At 44.1% G+C, this 22341-nt stretch overlaps 1 protein-coding gene across 1 annotated transcript in view; it reads right to left on the bottom strand.

Moving 5' to 3' along the window:
* Positions 1–22341, bottom strand: part of LOC119428138 (protein O-mannosyl-transferase TMTC1-like) — a 94748-nt gene that overhangs the window by 54167 nt on the left and 18240 nt on the right. The window contains 4 exon segments of the mRNA XM_037695775.1: positions 3712–3856; positions 4405–4540; positions 19629–19731; positions 22136–22244. Coding sequence (XP_037551703.1) covers positions 3712–3856; positions 4405–4540; positions 19629–19731; positions 22136–22244 — 493 coding nt within the window.

Below are 22341 nucleotides of genomic sequence, written 5' to 3'. Positions count from 1 at the left end.
AAGTCTGGTTTTCTCCAATAATCTTTCTGTCTGCTTTAAACAAACTTAATCTCTATCCTTGACTTTCATAACACCTTACATCACAAACCACACCTCTGTTCTGGTCCATCCACGAATCAGAAGGCTCTCAAATGACCCGGAAGTCGAACCCATTTAAATGTGGCAACTTCCCAGTTCTCGGAGAGAAGTGTCGTCTAAAAGTTCCGTTGTCGTGTCGAGACGAGACGTGACGAGATGAAAAGAGCTTTGAAAGAGTTGGAGACGTAAAGAGTTCAGAGTTCTTGGATGCAAACGCATTCAAGATGATCCAGAGACGGTTTTGGGGATTATAACTTCTGTCTGGATAACCTCACACGACTCCTAGGGGTTTGGCTGTCCTCACGGAGACGCTGAAAGAGTCAGAAGGGAACTCTACACCGACGCTGATTATCATCTGCCAGGTAAAAGTCCTATTCGACCAAGCGTACCGTGGGCCAAGCTTATTCTCCAAAGAGCGTGTTGTTCTGGTACCACAGATAAATTCCCTCACACATCTCTCTGTAAGATAAATCTCCATTTTCCATCTTAAACTCTCCTTTCTCCTAAAAATCATTACAGATATTTTAGAAATGTCTGAAGCAAAGTTTCTCAATCACCGCCATGTGATTGATGTCTGCTGTTCTACTGAAAAGCGACAACAATCGCCGTATTGTTCTCACTTCCTGTGAAACTAGCCATGTTATTGTTTTCATATTTTGCCAAATTAATGTAAATGTTTGATGTTAAACTTTGATTCTGTAAATAAATGACCGCATTCATTTTGATGGGTCAAAGATAAATAACGTCTCTCGTTACATTTCTGTTAAATTCAATGCACGACATGTACACAGTCAGAAAAATGAAGAACCCGTGAAATGTATGAATATATCCAGCATATGTCATACTACACTGCTCACATGGTCAAGAAGGACCATCAGCCTAACAGTGGATCATTAGCACACTGATGGCTGTTTACTGTTCACAGAGGGCTGAGTGATACTAGCAATCACAGCATTGTAAGAGGGGGACAGTTGAACCCGGAGGCCTCCACCCCTGTTTAATGATGGACGGTTTCTTTTCACAAAGATGGCCTCCTTTACTCCTCTCTCAAACCATTGTTCCTCTCTATCCAGGATGTGAACATCTTCATCCCTGAAAGAGTGACCTCTGGCCTGGAGATGAGTGTAGACCGCAGAGTCCTGGCCTGATGATGTGGATCTTCTGTGCTGGGCCATCCTTTTGGCCAGTGGCTGTTTTGTTTCCCCGATGTAAGACTGATCACAGCCCTCCTGACACTGAACAACATACACAATATTACTCTTTGTGCCGGGGGACTGGATCTTTGGGATGAACCAGTCTTTGCCATAATGTATTTTGAGGTTTAAAAGCCACTGGGATGTTGTGTTTAGAAAATAAACGTCTCAGTTTCTCTGATACTCCCTCAACATATGGAATGACCACTGGTCTGGGTCTGGGTCAGCTTTGGTTAGGGTTTGTAATGACATTTTAACAGCAAATGATTCTGGTCATTTTGTGGCTCTTGTACTCCTCGATCTTACTGCCGCTTTCGATACTGTTGACCACAGTATCCTCATCTCTCGGCTTGAACACTGGGTTGGGATTACTGGTGCTGCATTACACTGGTTCCGCTCATACCTCTCTGACAGGAGTTTTTGTGTGAAGTTGGGTAAAAATCTATCCACTTCAATGCCTCTTTCCTGCGGTGTCCCGCAGGGCTCGATTCTCGGACCCCTTCTGTTTTCACTCTATCTGCTTCCGCTGGGGTCGATCCTAAGAAAACACGGTATTCCATTCCATTGCTACGCCGATGACTGTCAGATCTACCTGCCACTGAAACCAGCCGGTCCTTGTTCAGTCCACCCTCTCCTCAAATGTCTGGACGACATTAAGACATGGATGGCTTCAAATTTTCTAAGTTTTAACGACCAGAAGACTGAAGTCATTGTCTTTAGCCCTAGCTCAGCTGCCGCCTCTTATCCTGTGAACCTGGACTCCCTTCAGCCTTATCTGAAGCACTCTGTTAAAAACCTCGGAGTGGTTTTTGACTCGGATTTTAAGTTCGACAAACAGATCAGTTCGGTTCTGCAGAGAAGCTTCTTCCAACTGCGGCAGGTAGCTAAGCTCAAGCCAGTGCTGTCTAGACCCGACCTTGAGACACTAGTCCATGCATTCATCACAACCCGCCTGGACTATTGTAATTCACTGTATGCTGGGGTCAGCCAGGCCTCTATCTCACGGCTACAGCTCGTCCAGAATGCTGCAGCTCGGCTCTTAACCGGTACACCGAGGTATGAGCATATCACACCAGTTCTGTCCTCCCTACACTGGCTTCCTGTGAGAACTAGGATTGATTTCAAAATTCTCCTCCTGACCTATAAGTGCCTAAATGGCCTCGCACCCATCTACCTCTCTGAGCTACTGGAACCATATGTTCCCTCTCGGGCTCTGAGATCATCCGATCAGCTGCTTTTGGTTGTTCCAAAAACACGACTGAAGCTCCGAGGAGATCGGGCGTTTTCAGTCATGGGTCCCAAACTGTGGAACAACCTACCCCCCAACATTAGGCATGCCACCTCCCTTCCTGTGTTCAAATCCCTGCTAAAAACATATCTGTTCTCTCTGGCGTTTCATACTGTGTGAGTTGATTTAGTATATCTTGTTCCATGTCTTCATTTTAATGCTGTTGTTTTAATTTTTTAAGGTATATTCTTACTGCTTTTTATTTCTCAGTGTTACCCTTAGTGTTAAGCACTTTGATAACAGTCTATCTGTTTTAAATTCTGCTCTATAAATAAATATGACTTGACTTGACTTGACTTGGGTTCCTCCTTTTCACCTGTTGGCTGACTGGAGTCCTGTTTGGGTTTCTTCTCTGCTTTCAGGAAGGCCCAGTTAGGATATCCACATTGCTCTAGAGCCTATCATGTGTAGGATTTCTCCTTCTGCCTGGCTCCCGAGTTAGTGGGGACGCTGTCTGCTCTGTGATACAGAGTCCTGATGACTCCTAACTTGTGCTCCAAAGGGTGATGGGAGTCAAACTGCAAATACTGGTCTGTGTGGGTGGGTTTGCGGTACACCTCAGTTTGCAAATGTCCTCTATCAGAGACTGAGACCTCACAGTCCAAGAAAGCCAACCTGCCATTTTTTACATCTTCTCGTGTGAACTTGATGCATTTATCCACAGAGTTGATGTGGTCAGTAAAATGTTGGACTTCCTGAGACTTGATTTTAACCCAGGTGTCGTCAACATACCTGAACCAATGACTTGGTGGTGTCCCTGAAAAGGACGTCAAGGCTCTCTTTTCTACCTCCTCCATGTACAGGTTGGCAACAATAGGAGAAACTGGAGACCCCATAGCACACTTATGTTTCATTAAACTGGTTGATCCACTCTGAGAAGGTGCTATTTATAAGACTGAGCTGAATACAGCACCTCAGACTGAAGAAGTCTTTCGAATGAAAGACGAAACATTTCTACAAATTTTTTTTGTTTTGTTGTTTTTTGAATGTCCAGAGGACCAGATTTAACTTTTTTAGATTTTTTACCTGGATTACTGAGCATGCATCAGGATACACCTTTTTTAAAGTTTATCAGAATGTTCTAAGAAGTTTATTTGTTAAATAAGAAGAGAAATTTAAAGTGTGTGTGTGTGTGTGTGCACGTGCGCTCACCAAAGCTAACCAGATTTCAGTGCTATCTGGCTGCAGGGCTGAAGCCTCTCTGTACACCTGCAGCGCTTCTTCATAGCGTCCTGTGTTGTAGTACAGCGCTCCAAGGGGAGTCAGGATGTCCACTTTCCTGGTCACTTGCAGGGCCCTGCACACAGAGGTCAGAGATCTTTACTTTAGACCCTTGAACACGGGGATAACATTCGTAGAGCCCCTGCAGAATGAAAAAAAAAAACGTGAAATTGTGCATGTGATTAAAAAAACATCAAAACCTTTTTTTTTGCCAAGTACAATGGCACATATTTACTTTCTGGTGTTGGTGCCTGTGTCATACAAACACTTTAAATTATAATAGTCAAATATACTAAAAAATATAAATGTCTGTTCCACACACAAAATGTGGTGGAGACTGAGTTGTGCGTTTTTGGTCAACATCTGGATGAACGTACACGGACCAAGACAAATGAAGTGAGTGCACAGGGAAGGCTTACAGTTTATAGTGAATCACTCCAGGTTGGGGGACAGTTACAGGATCACGGTCACCTTTTGTTTTTGCTGGACATGTCTGCTCTGATGAGCTGGGATCTTATGTTCAATCATACTGGTTTAATTTTTCTGTTCTGACAAGGTCATTGTGTTTATTTTAAACATATTTTTAAGATTTATTTTCTTGACATTTTAAGTTACTTGTCCTACCTTTTGTACCAAAACTCTGCCTCTTCGTTTTCATTCAACGATCGCAGAAGACGGCCCAGGTTCACCATTGCAACAAAATGTTCTGGTTTAAGTCGTATTGCTTCCCGGTAGTGGGCAACAGCCAGGTGGCCTTCTCCTGGAGTAAGGAAGAGAACAAAGAGACAAAATACAATTATCTGAATCAGACTAGGTTGATATCATATAAAGTTCAACAAAACTAAAAGCTTATTGTTCAGCCCAAAAGAAATACGTTAAAAAAAAGTATTTATAAAAAAATTAATCAGTAATTAAAGTGACTATAACATCAAATTTTTGTGATAAATACAATGTAAAGATAACACCAATAACAAATAGTAACAAAAACGTATGCCTCTGAGATAAACAGTTGTTGAGATGTGTGGTCACAGTCACTGAAAAAATAGTCCATGCATTCATTACAACCCGACAAGACACACTCCATGCTGGGGTCAGTCAGGTCTCCATGTCACATCTCCAGCTTGGCCACAATGCTGCAGCTCGTCTCTTATTTATTCATTCAACCTTTATTTATACAGGTTAGTCCCATTGAGCCACGAGGACTCATTTACAAGAGAGACCTGAATTTTAACAAAGAGTGATGACAACAGTGGACAATCATAAAGGATGTGTACAAATTTTATTTTTTTTATTTTTTTTAATGAAAATAAAACTGGGGCAGCACGGTGGTGCAACTGGTAGAGCTGCTGCCTCTCAGTGAAGTGAGCAGGTCCCTGGTTCAAACCCCGGTCCAGGGGCCTTTCTGGGTGGAGTTTGCATGTTCTCTCCGTGCATGCGTGGGTTTTCTCCGGGTACTCCGGTTTCCTCCCACAGACCAAAAACATGCATGTTAGGCTGATTGGTAACTCTAAATTGTCTCTAGGTGAGAGTGAGAGAGTGAATGGTTGTTCGTCTCGTTTGTCTATGTGGCCCTGTGATGGACTTGCGACCCGTCCAGGGTGTCCCCCGCCCCTCGCACAGTGATTGCTGGACATGGGCACCAGCGACCCCCGTGACCCAAAATGGAATAAGCAGGTAAAGATAATGGATGGATGGATGGATGGATGGATGAAAATAAAACTGTAATTAAAGGGATAATTAATGGACAAGTAGCGAAAAAAACAGCTCGATTATAAGGTGGTGTAGAAAACTAAAAACAGGAACATGTCTGCATTGGTTATTGCAGGAACTAAACAGATGTTTGAAGCCACTTAAAGAGGTCAAGATCAAGAGCTTCAGATCTTTTTGTAAGATATTCCAGGAAACAGGAGCGGAGTAGGAGAAGGTCCTTTTGTCTAGTTCAGTCCTCACTGAGGGAACACTGCAGGTAATAATGTCCTGAGTGCGCACGCTGTAGCTGCACTCACGCAGAGACATGTAGGAGGAGATGTATGAAGGCAGCAGACCAAGAAGTGATTTAAAGATGAAAATATACCAGTGAGAGAGTCTGTGAAGTTAATGATGACCAACAAAGTCCATGCTCAATAATCTAGGTATACAATCCAACATTTTTCAGTCAGGTCATCTGGACAGTTTCTATTTTTTTTGTGCTGAAACGTTTCACCTTCACTCCAGAAGGCTTCATCAATCAAGGAAACACACAACAAAACTGATTATTCCCCCAACAGTTTACTCCAAAGTGGAACAAACCAGTTTTGCTTGTGATAAGATGGTCTCTTTGGTATGCCCCCCTGAACAAAAATGTTGGGTTAATGATGTCCAGTTAACCAGTGAGTACAGGGTGCAGTGGTGGGTACGGTAGTTACAGCCAGTTATGAATCTTAGTGCACCATGATGATGTGTCCAACATCTGCAGGGTTCTTGTAGGAGTGTTCATGTAAATAATGTCACTTTAATAAATAGAGGGAAGGAAGGTCACAGATACAAGGTGTTTTCTAGCATTCAGAGTTAGACAGGATCTGTTTCTGAAAAAGAAACTCAGTTTAACTTTCAGTTTCTTTACCAAGTTTTCCACGTGAAGTTTAAAAGAGAGATGTGAATCAACCAAAATACCCAAATATTTGTAGGAATCGACAAACTCAACAGGGACACCATTATAGGATAAAATCGGAGGAAGAACTGCTGGGACCGGCTTTCTTTTTGAAAAAAGCATCCCTTTGGTTCTGTCGGCATTTAGGACAAGTAGATCTCACCGGAGGACATTGACTGATTATTACATCTTCATCAGAACTCTTACAATGCCCTCGAGAGCATCTATGATCATGCTAACTGCTCTCGTCTCCCCCCTCTGCAGAATGTCTACGTCACTATGTGCTTGTTTGTGTGAGATGTTTTTTAATATCAGTTTTTTCTTCTCAGGCAGGGAAAAAAAAGTCTGATAGGAATTTTTTTGCCTCCAATTCCTACATGTGTCCAGTTTATCACTTATATTGTCTGTCCAAACAGGTCTCACTTGTAAATGAGTCTTTGACACTCAATGTGACTTATCTGTTTAAATACAGGTTGAATGAAAAAAAAAGTTTGAGACGGAACAAATCTGACTGGATGATGTTAAATTCAGATTTCAAAAGCTGGAATACCTTAACTGTTTTAGCTTGACAATAAACAACTGTGTCATCAGCATAGAAATGTAAAGATGCATTAGGGATGATTTGACCCACATTACTTATGTAGATTGTGAAGAGGGTGTGTCCTAAGACTGAGCCTTGTGGTACACCATTGTTAACTGTTAAATAACTGGAGGAAACACCATTATGTTGAACACATTGCCTCCGGTCTGAAAGATAGTTAGAGAACCAACCAATGGTGTGTTCTGAGAAATCAATTTCTGAGAGTTTATGACACAAGATGTTATGATCCACAGTATCAAAAGCTTTAGACAGGTCTAAGAAAAGTGCAGCACAATAATCCTTAGCATCCAGTGCTTCCAATGATGTCAATAAAAACAACAAAATTTTAACTGGAACTCATAGGGTTTGATCATATATTACACCAGTTTTGTCCTTCCTTCACTGGCTCACTGTGCTTGTCAGAATTGATTTTAAAATTATCCTGTTGACATTTAAGTAGAGTCCTCGAGGCTCAATGGGATTACCTGTCAAAATAAAGGTTGAATGAAAAAAGTACATTAATGGCCTTGCACCCTCATATCTCTCTGACCTACTTCAACCATATGTTCCTTTTCAGGCACTGAGATCATCAGACCAGCTGCTTGACTGATAAGACGTATGTGCAGCAACTGGAAGTGATGACGAAGAGGAACGCAGAGCATCGCCACACTGGCAAACAACACAGACAGTAACAAAGGATCTGATTTTACTTTAGATAATGTTGAGTCACTGTCACAAGATGAAGAAAAGCCAGAATAAGATCTTAGATCATCAGATGACAAAGTCATCTAGTTTTGGGCACGGCTCCTTTTATGTTTAAGCCTAGCACAGTTGCTGCCTCAACATGCCAGTCAAAAGACCACACGGATTAAAGCCCAAAAGAAATCTTTTCACTGTATTTTTTCTACAATTAGAGGTTACCAAACACCCCACCCCCCTCCACATAAAAAATCAACGAAAACTCCAGTTCATTGGTGTGCACTGCAATGTAACTGGTAAATGGACTGTACTTATATAGAATCTTTCTATCTAGTCAAGATTTAATTTCCCTCTGGGATTAATAAAGTATTTTTGATATGAATTGAAGATACTCAAAGCTCTTTACAACACAATCTGTGCCCTAATTTACTTTTTTAATCATTTACTTTTGATGTATATGAATGTTTCTGTTCAGTGCCCTGAGATGACTTCTGTTGTGACTTGGCACTATATCAGATATACAGGTCCTTCTCAAAAAATTAGCATATTGCGATAAAGGTCACTATTTTCCATAATGTAATGATAAAACTGAAACTTTCATATATTTCAGATTCATTGCACACCAACTGAAATATTTCAGGTCTTTAATTGTTTTAATACTGATGATTATGGCATACAGCTCATGAAAACCCAAAATGCCTGTCCCAAAAAATTAGCATATCATGAAAAGGTTCTCTAAACAAGCTATTAACCTAAACATCTGAATCAACGACATAACTCTAAACACCTGCAAAAGATTCCTGAGGCTTTTAAAAACTCCCAGCCTTATTCATTACTCAAAACCACAATCATGGGTAAGACTGCCGACCTGACTGCTGTCCAGAAGGTCATCTTTGACACCCTCAAGCAAGAGGGTAAGACACAGAAAGAAATTGCTGAACGAATAGGCTGTTCCCAGAGTGCTGTATCAAGGCACCTCAGTGGGAAGTCTGTGGGAAGGGAAAAGTGTGGCAGAAAACGCTGCACAACGAGAAGAGGTGACTGGACCCTGAGGAGGATTGTGGAGAAGGGCCGATTCCAGACCTTGGGGACCTGCGGAAGCAGTGGACTGAGTCTGGAGTAGAAACATCCAGAGCCACCGTGCACAGGCGTGTGCAGGAAATGGGCTACAGGTGCCGCATTCCCCAGGTCAAGCCACTTTTGAACCAGAAACAGCGGCAGAAGCGCCTGACCTGGGCTACAGAGAAGCAGCACTAGACTGTTGCTCAGTGGTCCATGGAGGCTGCACAGCTGCAGAAAGAAAAGCTTTGTAGAGAGTGGTGAAGGCTGCACAGAAGTCTGTTGGAGTCAGCCTCCCCACCATCACAGACATCTACACCTAGGGCGGCTGTGGCTGAGTTGTTAGAGCAATTGTCCTCCAATGCAAGAGTTGGGGGTTCGAATCCACCAGCAGTCACATGCCAAAGTGTCCCTGGGCAAGACAATGAACCCCTCGTTGCCTCCGATGTGTGTCCCATCAGTGTATGAATGTGATAAAGCTCTGTTAAGTCTCTTTAGAATGATTTGTTCAATTAGCTTTGTAGAGATCTAGTAGAGTGCTGTATGAATGGGTAAATGAGGCACAGATTGTAGTGTAAAGCGCTTGAGTATCTTGATAAGATAGAAAGGCGCTATATAATTAGTCCATTTACCATTTACTTCCAGATGCAGGAAGAGGACCACCTGCATCATGAAGGACCCCACTCACCCAGCACACACATGTTTTGCCCCACTTCCCTCAGGAAGGAGGTTGAGGAGCATTAAGTGTAGAACCAGTAGACTGAGGAACAGCTTCTACCCTGAGGCTGTTAGACTCATGAATCTCTAACCAGAATAATCACTGTGAAAAATCACATGTTGCTGCTGATCTGTTTCATGTTGCTGTGTTCATTTATTCTCATCTGCTCACAAAGACTCATGTTCGTGCTGCTGTTCGGTGTATTGTTTTTATGCTACTAGTGCTTAGTGTATTTTTAGTTAACATTTTTCTTAGTCGGGCAGCACGGTGGCACAACTGGTAGAGCTGCTGCCTCTCAGCGCGCAGGTCCCTGGTTCAAACCCCGGTCCAGGGGCCTTTCTGGGTGGAGTTTGCATGTTCTCTCCGTGCATGCGTGGGTTTTCTCTGGGTACTCCGGTTTCCTCCCACAGACCAAAAACATGCATGTTAGACTGATTGGTAACTCTAAATTGTCCCTAGGTGTGAGTGAGAGAGTGAATGGTTGTTTGTCTCGTTTGTCTCTATGTGGCCCTGTGATGGACTTGCGACCCGTCCAGGGTGTACCCCGCCCCTCGCACAGTGACTGCTGGACATGGGCACCTGCGACCCCCGTGACCCAAAATGGAATAAGCGGGTAAAGATAATGGATGGATGGATGGATTTTTCTTAGTTCATTATTACTGTTTTTCTTTTACATTTTATAATTTTGTTGGTTTTAACTGAGACCCTGTGTACATAATTTAATCTTGTTTTGTCTTGTGAAGCACCTTGGTCAATGCAAGGCGTTGTTGGAAGGTGCTATAGAAATAAAGTTTATTATTATTATTTATTAATTTCGTTCCACCACATGCACCACATGTGGTGCGAATGACAAAGACCCTTGAATCCTTGAACTTTGAATCCTATATAAACTGAAATGAATTGAACACACACGTTCATACATCACTCTACTACATCTCTACAAAGATCATCTGAATCTGTAGAGACTAATTAGAGTTTTAGATCTGTGGTTCTCAAATGCAAGCCAGTGCTTGGGGGTCGGCAAAAAAAACCTAAACTTTTTTTTTTTCAAGCACGTAGATGTTTAACAGCTTGTTAAAATACACCAAAATGTAGGAAATCATGTCTATTTTATTCTAAAACTTCTGGGGGAGGACCCTCAGAACCCCCACCACCCCAGCCCGGCTGCTATTTGCGTTCCAGCATCGACTGGTTTACAATTTAAGCCCTGTTACTTGGTATAACTACGGCTGTTGTGATTCTGTTGTCGTAATGTTGTTTGGTGAGGGGTAAACCCAGGAGTGCAGGCAGACAATCCAGGACTCAGGAGATTAATAAAATAATTTATTAATAATAACAAAACAACAGCTGATGGGGCAGCAAACACATAAACTGTGGGAAACGCAAAGGACCAAGGTGACAGGAAACAATGCCAGGATGAAGGACTAACACAGAGACACAGACTTATATACAGTGACAAACGAGACAAAACACCTGTGAGGACACACAGCTGAACCACATCAGGGAAAATGACAAACCAGGAAGCCAGGGAGTGCAGGAACAGACACACAACACTAGATGGAAGCATACACTAGGAAAACACAAACCTTATAGAAAAAGAGAAACTGATAAGGACATAAGACAAAAAACACAACACAAGATGGGGCTAAATCCATGAAACAGACCAATCCCTACAGTGCCTCCCTTTTAAAGGACGTCTCCAAACGTCCTCCAGAAACCCACTCCCCAAAAACTTGGGTGGGAGGAGGGGGGGAAACAGGACGGAGGGCACAAGGGAACACCAGAGGGGGACTAGGTATACACAAAAGAAAAACACAAAAGTCCAGGCAGGTGGCTGGAAGACCGTCCATCTTGCTGGAGCATTTCAAGCGAAGGGCCAAGGTGAGGCAAAGGGCCCAGGCGAGGCATGGGGCCAAGGCGAGGCGTGGGGCTAAGGCAAGGCGTGGGGCCAATGCGAGGCGTGGGGCCAAGGGGAGGCAAGGGGTCAAGGCGAGGTGCCTGGACGAGGCGAGGGGCCAAGGCGAGGTGTGGGGCCAAGGGGAGGCAAGGGGCCAAGGCGATGCGAAGGGCCAAGGCGAGGTGCCTGGATGAGGCGAGGGGCCAAGGCGATGCGAAGTGCCAAGGCGATGCGCCTGGACAAGACAATGATCCGAGGCGAGGTGAAGAGACAACTGGTGCCGCAGGAGACGAAGAGACCGCTGGTGCCGCAGATGAAGAGACCGCTGGTGCCGCAGGAGACTAAGAGACCGCTGGTGTCGCAGGAGACGAAGAGACCGCTGGTGCCGCAGGAGACGAAGAGACCACTGGTACCGCAGGAGACGAAGAGACCACTGGTGCCGCAGGAAACGAAAAGATCACTGGTGCTGCAGGAGGCGTAGAGACCACTGGGACCGCAGGAGGCGTAGAGACCACTGGGACCGCAGGAGGCATAGAGACCACTGGGACCGTAGGAGACGTAGAGACTTCTGGGACCGCAGGAGACGTAGAGACCTCTGGGACCGCAGGAGACGTAGAGACCTCTGGGACCGCAGGAGACGTAAAGACCTCTGAGACCTCTGGAGACGTAGAGACCTCTGTGACCTCTGGAGACGTAGAGACCTCTGTGACCTCTAGAGATGTAGAGACCTCTGTGACCTCTGGAGACGTAGAGACCTCTGGAGACGTAGAGACCTCTGGAGACGTAGAGACCTCTGTGACCTCTGGAGACGTAGAGACCTCTGGAGATGTACAGACCTCTGGAGACGTAGAAAACGCTGGAGACGTAGAAAACTCTGGAGACGTAGAAAACTCTGGAGACGTAGAAAACTCTGGAGATGTAGAAAACTCTGGAGACGTCGAAAACTCTGGAGACGTCGAGGCCTCCGGAGACGTCAAGACCTCCGGAGACGTCGAGATCTCCAGAGACGTCAAGACCTCAGGAGATGTCGGCGGACCTGGGACCCTCTGTAGACGTCGAGGCGTCGGCGGACCTGGGACCCTCTGTGGATGTTGAGGCGTCAGCGGACCTGGCACCCTCTGTGGACGTTGAGACGTCGGCGGACCTGGGAACCTCTGTGGGCGTCGAGGCGTCGGTGGACCCGAGAACCTCTATGGACGTTGAGGCGTCGGCGGACCTGGGAACCTCTATGGACGTCGAGGCAACTGAAGACGCTGGAGACACTGGAGACATGTCTGCAGGCTCGGGGCTTTCTGTAGGCAAGCAGGGGTTCAGGTAAACCTCCACCTTAGAAATTCTCCCCAGCTCCTCAGACTGCTTTTGTGAGGACTTGGATGGTGGAAGGATCTGGATTCCAGCAGTTCCGATTCTTTTCTGCCTTCAACCTCTACGCCGGCGGGGGTGTGAACAAGGAAACGAAGCGAACCCAATCTCCTCTTTGGGTTCAATTTCACCCTCAGACGTCTGGTACAGGGACCTGGATGTCTGTGTGAGGTGACTCTCCCCGAGTTGTGCCCTCCTTTCCTCTTCTTCCACTAAAAGGGGCGACGGCAGGACCTCCAACTCAGGGATGCAACTTTGCTTCCTCTGGACAGGTTTGGTCTGGAACCCATTCCATTTGATGATGGGCTCTTCTTGAACAGAGACATGGAGAGGCACAGACCCTCCAGGTGACTCACATGAAGAGCTGGAAACGTAAGTGGACCAAGCAGCTGAATGTAGGTGGCAGGACTCCAGCCTGCTCCTCTCTCTCAGTAGTTTATCCAAAAACTCCATCATGCCCGGAGAGCCACACAGTCCAGGGAGACGAAAATACTCAATCATATCTTCTGTGACCACCCATCTTTCCTCCAGATCATTGGAGGTAGCCACAGTGTCCGAATATTTTTGGATTGTCTTCTCCAACAGCTGATAGTCCTCATCTGAAAGATTTGCCATTAACTGGCTACCTGCTGGGTTTAAGTTTGGTCCTGGTATTCTGTCATAATGTTGGTTGGTGAGGGGTAAACCCAGGGTGCAGGCAGACAATCCAGGACTCAGGAGATTAATAAAATAATTTATTAATAATAACAAAACAACAGCTGAGGAGGCAGCAAACTTACATAAACTGTGGGAAACGCAGAGGACCAAGGTGACAGGAAACAATGCCAGGACGAAGGACTAGCACAGAGACACAGACTTATATACAGTGACAAACAAGACAAAACACCTGTGAGGACACACAGCTGAACCACATCAGGGAAAATGACAAACCAGGAAGCCAGGGAGTGCAGGAACAGACACACAACAATAGATGGAAGCATACATTAGGAAAACACAAACCCTATAGAAAAACAGAAACTGATAAGAAGGACATAAGACAAAAAACACAACACAAGATGGGGCTAAATCCATGAAACAGACCAATCCCTACATCTGTTCAGTTTTATGTAAAGAATTTTCTGTAATAATTTTAAGGAGTGGCGATACATTTATTATATTTATTAAGTGACTAGGTAAAGTTTTAAAGTGTTTTTTATACTGTTAATTTTCTCAAAACTAATTTTTGGAAGTTGAAATTAAAAATTTTGTTAATTAAGTGCATCTTGAAAGAAAAATAATGCATGTTTAAAATTATAAAAATTAATTCTATTAAAGAACAAATTTTAAGTATTTATGTTACACAAATATTTCTATTGCATTAAAGAGACAATCCATACATCCATCCATCCATTTTCTTCCGCTTATCCGGGGTCGGGTCGAGGGGGTAGCAGCTTAAGTAGGGAGGCCCAGACTTCCCTCTCCCCAGCCACTTGGGCCAGCTCCTCTGGGGGAATCCCGAGGCATTCCCAAGCCAGCTGAGAAACATAGTCCCTCCAACATGTCCTGGGTCTTCCTCTGGGTCTCCTCCCAGTGGGACGTGTTCGGAACAACTCACCAGGGAGGCGTCTAGGAAGCATCCTAACCAGATGCCCAAGCCACCTCAACTGGCTCCTCTCGACGTGGAGAAGCAGAGGCTTTAATCTGAGTCCCTCCCGGATGACCGACCTTCTCACCCTATCTATAAGGGAGAGCCCAGACACCCTGCGGAGAAAACTCATTTCGGCCGCTTGTATCTGAGATCTTGTTCTTTCGGTCACAACCCAAAGCTCGTGACCATAGATGAGGGTGGGAACGTAGATCGATTGGTAAATTGAGAGCTTCGCCTTTTGACTCAGCTCTCTATTCACCACGACAGACCTGTACAGCGCCCACTTCACTGCAGATGCTGCACCTATCCGCCTATCGACCTCACGCTCCATCTTTCCCTCATTTGTGAACAAGACCCCAAGATACTTGAACTCCTCCACTTGGGACAGGACCTCCTCCCTGGCCTGGAGAGGGCATTCTACCCTTTTCCAGCTCAAGATCATGGCCTCGGATTTGGAGGAACTGATCTTCATCCGGCTGTGTCACACTCGGCTGTGAACCGCTCCAACGAAAGCTGTAGATCAGGATCTGATGAAGTCAATAGGACCATATCATCTGCAAAAAGCAGAGACGTGATCCTAATGCCACCAAAATGGATCCCCTCAACACCTTGGCTGCGCCTAGAAATTCTGTCCATAAAAGTTATGAACAGAATCGGTGACAAAGGGCAACCTTGGCAGAGTCCAACTCTCACCGGGAACGAGCACGACTTACTGCCGGCAATGTGGACCAGGCTCTGACACCGGCCATACAGGGACCTAACAGCCCGTATCAAAGGGCTTGGTACCCCATACTCCCAGAGTACCCCCCACAGGGTTCCCCAAGGGACGCGGTCGAATGCCTTCTCCAAGTTCACAAAGCACATGTAGACCGGTTGGGCAAACTCCCACACACCCTCCAGGACCCTGATGAGAGTATAGAGCTGGTCCAGTGTTTCACGACTAGGACAAAAACTGCACTGCTCCTCCTGAATCCGAGGTTCGACTATCCGACGGACTCTCCTCTCCAGAACCCCCAAATAGACCTTACCAGGGAGGCTTAAGAGCGTAATCCCCCTCTAGTTGGAACACACTCTACGGTCCCCCTTTTTGAATAGTCTGCCAATCTAGGGGAACTTCCCCCGATGTCCATGTAATATTGCAGAGTTGTGTAAGCCAACACAACCCTACAACATCCAGAGTCTTAAGGAACTCCAGGCGAATCTCATCCACCCCTGGGGCCCTGCCACTGAGGAACTTTTTAACCACCTCGGGGACCTCAGCATCAGAGATTGGAGGGCCCAACTCTGAGTCCCCAGGCTCCGTTTCCTCAGTGGAAGATGTGCCGGTGGGATTGAGGAGGTCTTCAAAGTATTCCGCCCACCGACCCACGACATCCCGAGTTGAGGTCAGCAGCACACTGCCCCCACTATAAACAGTGTTGGTGGTGTACCGCATTCCCTCCCTGAGAAGTGGGATGGTGGACCAGAATCGCCTCGAAGCTGTGCAGAAGTCATTCTCCATGGCCTCTCCTAACTCCTCCCAAATTTTTGCCTCAGCAACCATCTGAGTCGCATGTCGCTTGGACTGCCGGTACCCATCAGCTGCTTCCAGGGTCCCACAGGTCAAAAAGGCCCGATAGGACTCCTTCTTCAGCCTGACAGCATGCCTCACCACCGGTGTCCACCACTGGGTTTGAGGGTTGCCGCCGCGACAGGCACTGACAACCTTGCAGCCACAGCTCTGGTAAGCCGCCTCGACAATAGAGGCACGGAACATGTCCCACTCAGACTCAATGTCCCCCACCTCCCCCGGAACATGTTCGAAGTTCTCCCGGAGGTGGGCGTTAAAGCTCCATCTCACAGGAGACTCTGCCAGACGTTCCCAGCAAACACTCACAATTTGTTTGGGCCTGCCAGATATGACCGGCATCCTCCCCCACCATCGGAGCCAACACCACCAGGTAGTGATCAGTTGACAGTTCCCCCCTCTCTTCACCCGAGTGTCCAAGACATGTGGCCAAAGATCAGATGAGACGACGACAAAGTCAATCATCGAACTGCGATGGCCCCATCGAGACAAATTGAAGAAAATTATTTAATAAACATGAGGGTTATGAGGAGATCCCTGAAACTTTTTCTTCCCTATAAGGGGTCCTTGAACCCAAAAAGTTTGAGAACCCCTGCTTTACATCACATTCATACACCAATGGGATACACATTGTAGGCAACAAGGGGTTCAGCGTCTTGCTCAGGACACTTCAACATGTGACTACTGATGGAATCGAACCCCCGATTCTCCGGGGCAGCTGTGGCTGAGTGGTTAGAGCAGTCGTCCTCCAATGCGAGAGTTGGGGGTTTGAATCCACCAGTAGTCGCATGTCGAAGTGTCCCTAGGCAAGACACTGAACCCCTCATAGCCTCTGATGTGTGTCCCATCAGTGTATGAATGTGATCTAAAAAGCACTGATTAGTAGGGGTGCACCGATAAATCGGCCGGCCGATCGATCGGCCCCGATTTCCTTAATTTGGGGAGATCGGCCGATCTTTAAATGAGAAGCCGATTTTATCCACCGATCGTATCTGCCTCCGGAAAGGTCTGAAAATCAGCTGCTGTCCCCTTTTGCTCCACTGTGAGAGCTCACACACAGGTCACTCGGAGCAGCCATGTCGTCAGTTTGGAAGTTCTACGCTGTAAAAGAAAATGAGCTAAAGATCGCAATTTGCAATTCGTGTAAAGCCGAAGTAAGTCGTGGTGTAGCCACCACCAAAACCTTTAATACAACAAAACTCGTTCGCCATTTAAGAAATCACCACGCCGCCAAGTATGCAATGTTTGAAGAGAGCAACCAAGCTAAGGCTGATGCTAAAGCTAGCGCTAACAATGAGCCAGTCGTTGGGCCGTTGTTTGCTTTTATGAGCAACGAAAAGAGCAAAGCTACCACGAGGAAAGTGATGGAGTTCATGGCATTAGACGACCAGCCATTTTCAGTCGTTGAGGACAAAGGTTTTAGAAGCTTGATGCAGCACGTGTGCCCACGATATAATATGCCGAGTCGGAAATATTTTTCTGATGTTGCATTACCGGAGTTGTTCAGCCAAGTTTCGAGAGACACCCGCAGCCTGCTAAAAGCTAATACAAATACACTCAGCTTTACAACAGACATCTGGACTTCTGATGTAAGTTTAATGTCCATGTTAAGTTTTACTGCACAGTGGATTGACGAACAGTTCGAACGTCATCAATTACTCTTAAACTGTAAAGAAATGGCGGGGTCTCACACTGTGGCCAATTTATCAGCAGAGTTTAAGGCGATGCTGAATCACTGGGAAATCGATAATGGAAGAGTTCACGTTGTTTTACGGGATAATGCTCGTAATATGGCCAAAGCGCTGGATGATATCAACCTGAAAAGTTTACCCTGCCTGGCACACACACTGCAACTGGTTGTAAATGAGGGACAGCTGGCGCAGCTCAGCATCACAGACATGGTGGCAACAGGAAGGAGAACTGTTGGACATTTTAAGCATTCATCACTTGCCTATTCCCGACTTTATTCAGCAACATTGAGCATGAGCCCCTGTACAGCTTGGCCACTGTTCTGGATCCAAGGCAAGTAACTATTAACATTCTATTTTAGCCATAATTACTTTTAGCCTACTACTATATTTCAACAAACATTTCAATTAAATTAAATTAAAAATTTCTTGATTGAAATGCATTTCTTTATTTACATGCAAGTCATAAAAACTGTTAATGTATACAAAACACAATGATTGACCCATCTTTCTTTGTTTATGCAAAACAAGGTACAAGAATGGCTACTTCTCAGCAGAGGTGAAAGATGACGTGAAACTGCTCCTTTTGACCAAACTTGCAGAGGGGGAGACCAGATGCACACCTGCTGCAGGAACATCCTCTGAAGTGGGACCTCCTGATATAGATAAACCTGCAGCCAAAAGGCGTAGTCTACTGTTTGCAGCTCACGACGAAATCTTGAAGGAGAACATTGAACAGGAGCAACAGCTGGCCAGCCCTTCAGCTATGCAGGTACAGAACTACCTATCTGAGGTTCCTGTCGAAAGGAGCCAGGACCCATTGGTCTACTGGAAGATCAATGAAAATCGTTTCCCTCATCTTGCTCTACTTGCCCGAACCTATCTCTCTGCCCCATGCACAAGCGTTGAAAGCGAGCGCCTGTTTATCTTGGCTGGACATGTAGTAGATGAGAAAAGAAGTCGCCTGTCTGGTGACAAAGCAGAAATGCTTTTGTTCATCAAGAAAAACCTGCCACTAATGAAAGTGACTGGAATAAGTCTGTGAGAACTAACTTACCTGTACCAGTGTTAGTTCTTATTACCCACTGACTTGAAAATGTTACACTTGTTGCATTATCTTTTTAAGTTTTTTTTTTTTTTTAATGAAACAAGTGAAAGAGTTGAAGGAACTGAACATTTTTTTTTTTTGGTTAATTTTATAGTTTTAACAAAAATTGTGTAAACTTCATTTATATTTCAGAATACTACCTCATGACAAGTTAAAACAAGTTTGTATTGTTTCTAGGGTATTTTTCAAGGGTGTGTTTTACAATAAAATAAGATTGGTAAATTGAAGGTGCATTGTTATCTTTTAACACCTGACACTGTTGCTTATAAAAAAAAATCGGTATCGGCCAAAATAGGAATCGGCAGTTCAGACTTTCAAAAAATCGGTGATCGGTCTGAAAATTGAAATCGGTGCACCCCTAGTGATTATTCTCTTTAGAATGATTTGTTCAGTTAGCTTTGTAGAGATCTAGTAGAGTGCTGTATGAATGTGTAAATTAGGACACTGATTGTAGTGTAAAGCGCTTTGAGTATCTTGAAATAAGATAGAAAGGTGCTATATAAGTACAGTCCATTTACCATTTACTTTTTACCATTCTTCCTTTTCGGGTTGCAGGGTCACTGGTGCCCATGTCCAGCCAGCACTGTGCGAGAGGCAGGGGACACCCGGACAGGTCTCCAGTCCATCACAGGGACACAGAGACAAACGAGACAAACAACCATTCACTCTCTCTCACCTAGGGACAATTTAGAGTTAACAGTCAGTCCAACATACATGTTTTTGATCTGTGGGAGGAAACTGGAGTACCCAGAGAAAACCCACGGAGAGAACATGCAAACTACACACAGAAAGGTCCCCAACTGGAATTCAATCCAGCAACCTTCTTGCTAAAAAGTGGCAGCTCTACCAACTGAGCCATTGTGCCGCCTACAGTCGCTCAACCTACAGCCAGAAATACCAAAGTCTTAATTTACCTGCATCCACTAGAAATACTCCATAGTTGTTACGAAGGTCGGAGCTGTCTGGACAGTTTCCTATACCTTTTAAATACACTTCCTTTGCCTCAGATAGGCGTTTCTGTAAGCAAACACAAATGACATAAATACAGTGTTAACAAGAATGAATGCCAACAAACACTACAGAACAACTAGCTCCTGTAACAAAGCAAAATTGCTAACTAACAGACATATAAACATGGATTTATTTAAAATATCAAGAGTGCTGAGTGAAAACAACCCTCCAGGCTCAGGGGTAGGTGATTGGATTCTATCGGACATAGTTTTCCAAAGACAATAATTTTCACTTTCTCTCCACTAGTTTAACTTTTCTTTTTAAGTTTGGACAAAAATATGGATTTTAATATAATTTTAGGGTGAACCTAGATAAAATTTCACCACAAAAAAGAAACACCAAAAATTGTGGACTTGTCCCACATTATAAAATGTGCCTTTTGACTGTCAAATTTATAGGAAAATAAAAAGTCAACAGCCAAGTACAGGAAATCAGACCATAATTTTCTAACAGTTTGACAAAATGAAGCTAAAGAGCAGATTAACCCATGAGAGTGACACATTACGGCTGGTGTTTTGCAATAAACCATCAGCTGAAGGGACAAGTGTACTTCACAAAATACAGAAGATGCAATCAATGCTACAATGCTCAGATTTAGGACCCACTCTTTTAATGGTTTATACAAGTAATGTAGGTTAGAACATTCCTGACGCCTCCTTACATCTCTATGCTGACGATGCAATTGTTTATTGTCGAGCTAACACAGTTGCTAAGGTTGTCCAGCTTCTACAGTCTGCATGTGACATCATTCAGCCCGACTTGCTCCATCTCAAACTGGAGCTAAATGCTGATAAAAGCAAGGGGATGTTTTCTAACAGAAAGTTGGGGCCAGTAACTCTTCCTCCTATCTCATCCATGCATGGTGTTCCTTACAAACACTTGGGAATTTTAATTAGTGCACATGGATTTCTTTTAAGTCACATGTTGAAAACTTGATAAAGAAATTGAAATTAAAACTGGGTTTCTTTTTAAGAAATAAATCTTGTTTAACTCTGAATGCTAGGAAACACCTTGTAGCTGCTACTTTCCTACCAGCCATTGACTACGGTGACATTATTTACATACAGTAAATGTTCCTGTCTGCTCCTTGCAGATGTTGGATGCTGTCTACCATGGCGCGCTAAGATTCATAACTGGTTGTAACTACCGTACCCATCACTGCACCCTGTATTCCTTGGTCAGTTGGTCATCATAATCTACACGCAGGCTCTGACACTGGTTCATTTTCATCTATAAATCCATCCTTGGTCTTCTACCTTCTTATATGTCTTCCTACAAGTCACGTTGTGAGTGCAGTTACAACGTGCACTCTCAGGCCATGCAGCATTCCCTCTGTGGGGACTGAACTTGGCAAAAAGACCTTTTCTTACTCAGCTCCTGTAACCTGGAATACCTTGCAACAAGATCTGAAGCAGTACACCTTAATTTCTTTAAGGGATTTTAAACATTTGATAATATCATTAGAAAAATCTAAGCAAATATGTTGTTAGTATTTCACCTTGTTTAATCTAACACCTTGATTTGATTGTTATTATAACACTTCTTTTTTATTTTAATTGCTTTTTATTGTTTTATATTACTATTTGTACTTTATATGTTTTCTGTCTAAAACAGATCTCTCTTGAAAATGAGTCCTCGTGACTCATTGAGACTAATCTAGATAAATAAAGGTTGACTCAATAAGGAACAATGTGTTAAACACTGAATCACATATTGAAGCAACATCTCAAGACGACAACCAACAAAATAAAGCTTGGACATGAATAGATCTTTCAAATGGACAATAACATAACATACTGCCGTATTAATTACAAAGGAACTGAAGGACAACAAAGTCAATGCTTTGGAGGGGCCATCAAAAAGCCCTGATCTCAATCCTTTAGAAAGATTATGGCCAGAGCGTGTGCGAGCAAGGCAGCCTACAAACCTGACTAACTGGCAGTTACACCAGCTTTGTCAAAAGGAGAGGGAAACACTTCCAGTAAAACTCTTCTAAACAGTTTGTGGAATGATCCTTAAAACATTTGGCCCAAGTCATGCATTTTAAAAGCAATGCTACAAAATACTTATAAAACTCGTTCAAAATTGTGACTTTGAAGTGTCATAAAAAATGATCTCTCATCTTTGGGCATTTAGCAATATAAATCATTTTGGGGATCTTGACTTACATGAATTAGAAAATATTTAATCTGACTTAATGCCAAACAGTGAGAAAGACTGGCGTCTTTTTAGGTAGTGGATGGAAATAGTTCAACTTTATATTGTCACATGTTATTACATTGACAATGACCAGTGGAAATAATCATATCATCATAATTAAACTATTGCTCAACAATGTTAGTCAAATTTCACCACGAGTTAAAGGACAAACAGTTGACGCTCCCCTATTTTTTTATTCTGAGTGTTTTACCTGGTCAGCATAGAGTGAAGCCAAACTGGAGTAGGCATCAGCAAAATTTGGACCATAGTTAATAGAGTCCTTCAGTAGAGCCTCGGCCTCGTTCTCCTTCCTCTGAGACCTAGAGCACAGAATATTCGAAAACACTTTCATCATCAGTGCAATCACTACTATTGTCACTGATATAAGTCTGATGTCTTGAATGAACAAATATATAT

The sequence above is a fragment of the Nematolebias whitei genome, chromosome 22 (assembly GCF_014905685.2).
Source record: "Nematolebias whitei isolate Nwh7 chromosome 22, NemWhi1, whole genome shotgun sequence".
Classification (NCBI taxonomy): Eukaryota; Metazoa; Chordata; class Actinopteri; order Cyprinodontiformes; family Rivulidae; genus Nematolebias; species Nematolebias whitei.
Note: the sequence above shows the minus strand (reverse complement) of the source record. Positions and strands in the feature narration are given on the sequence as shown.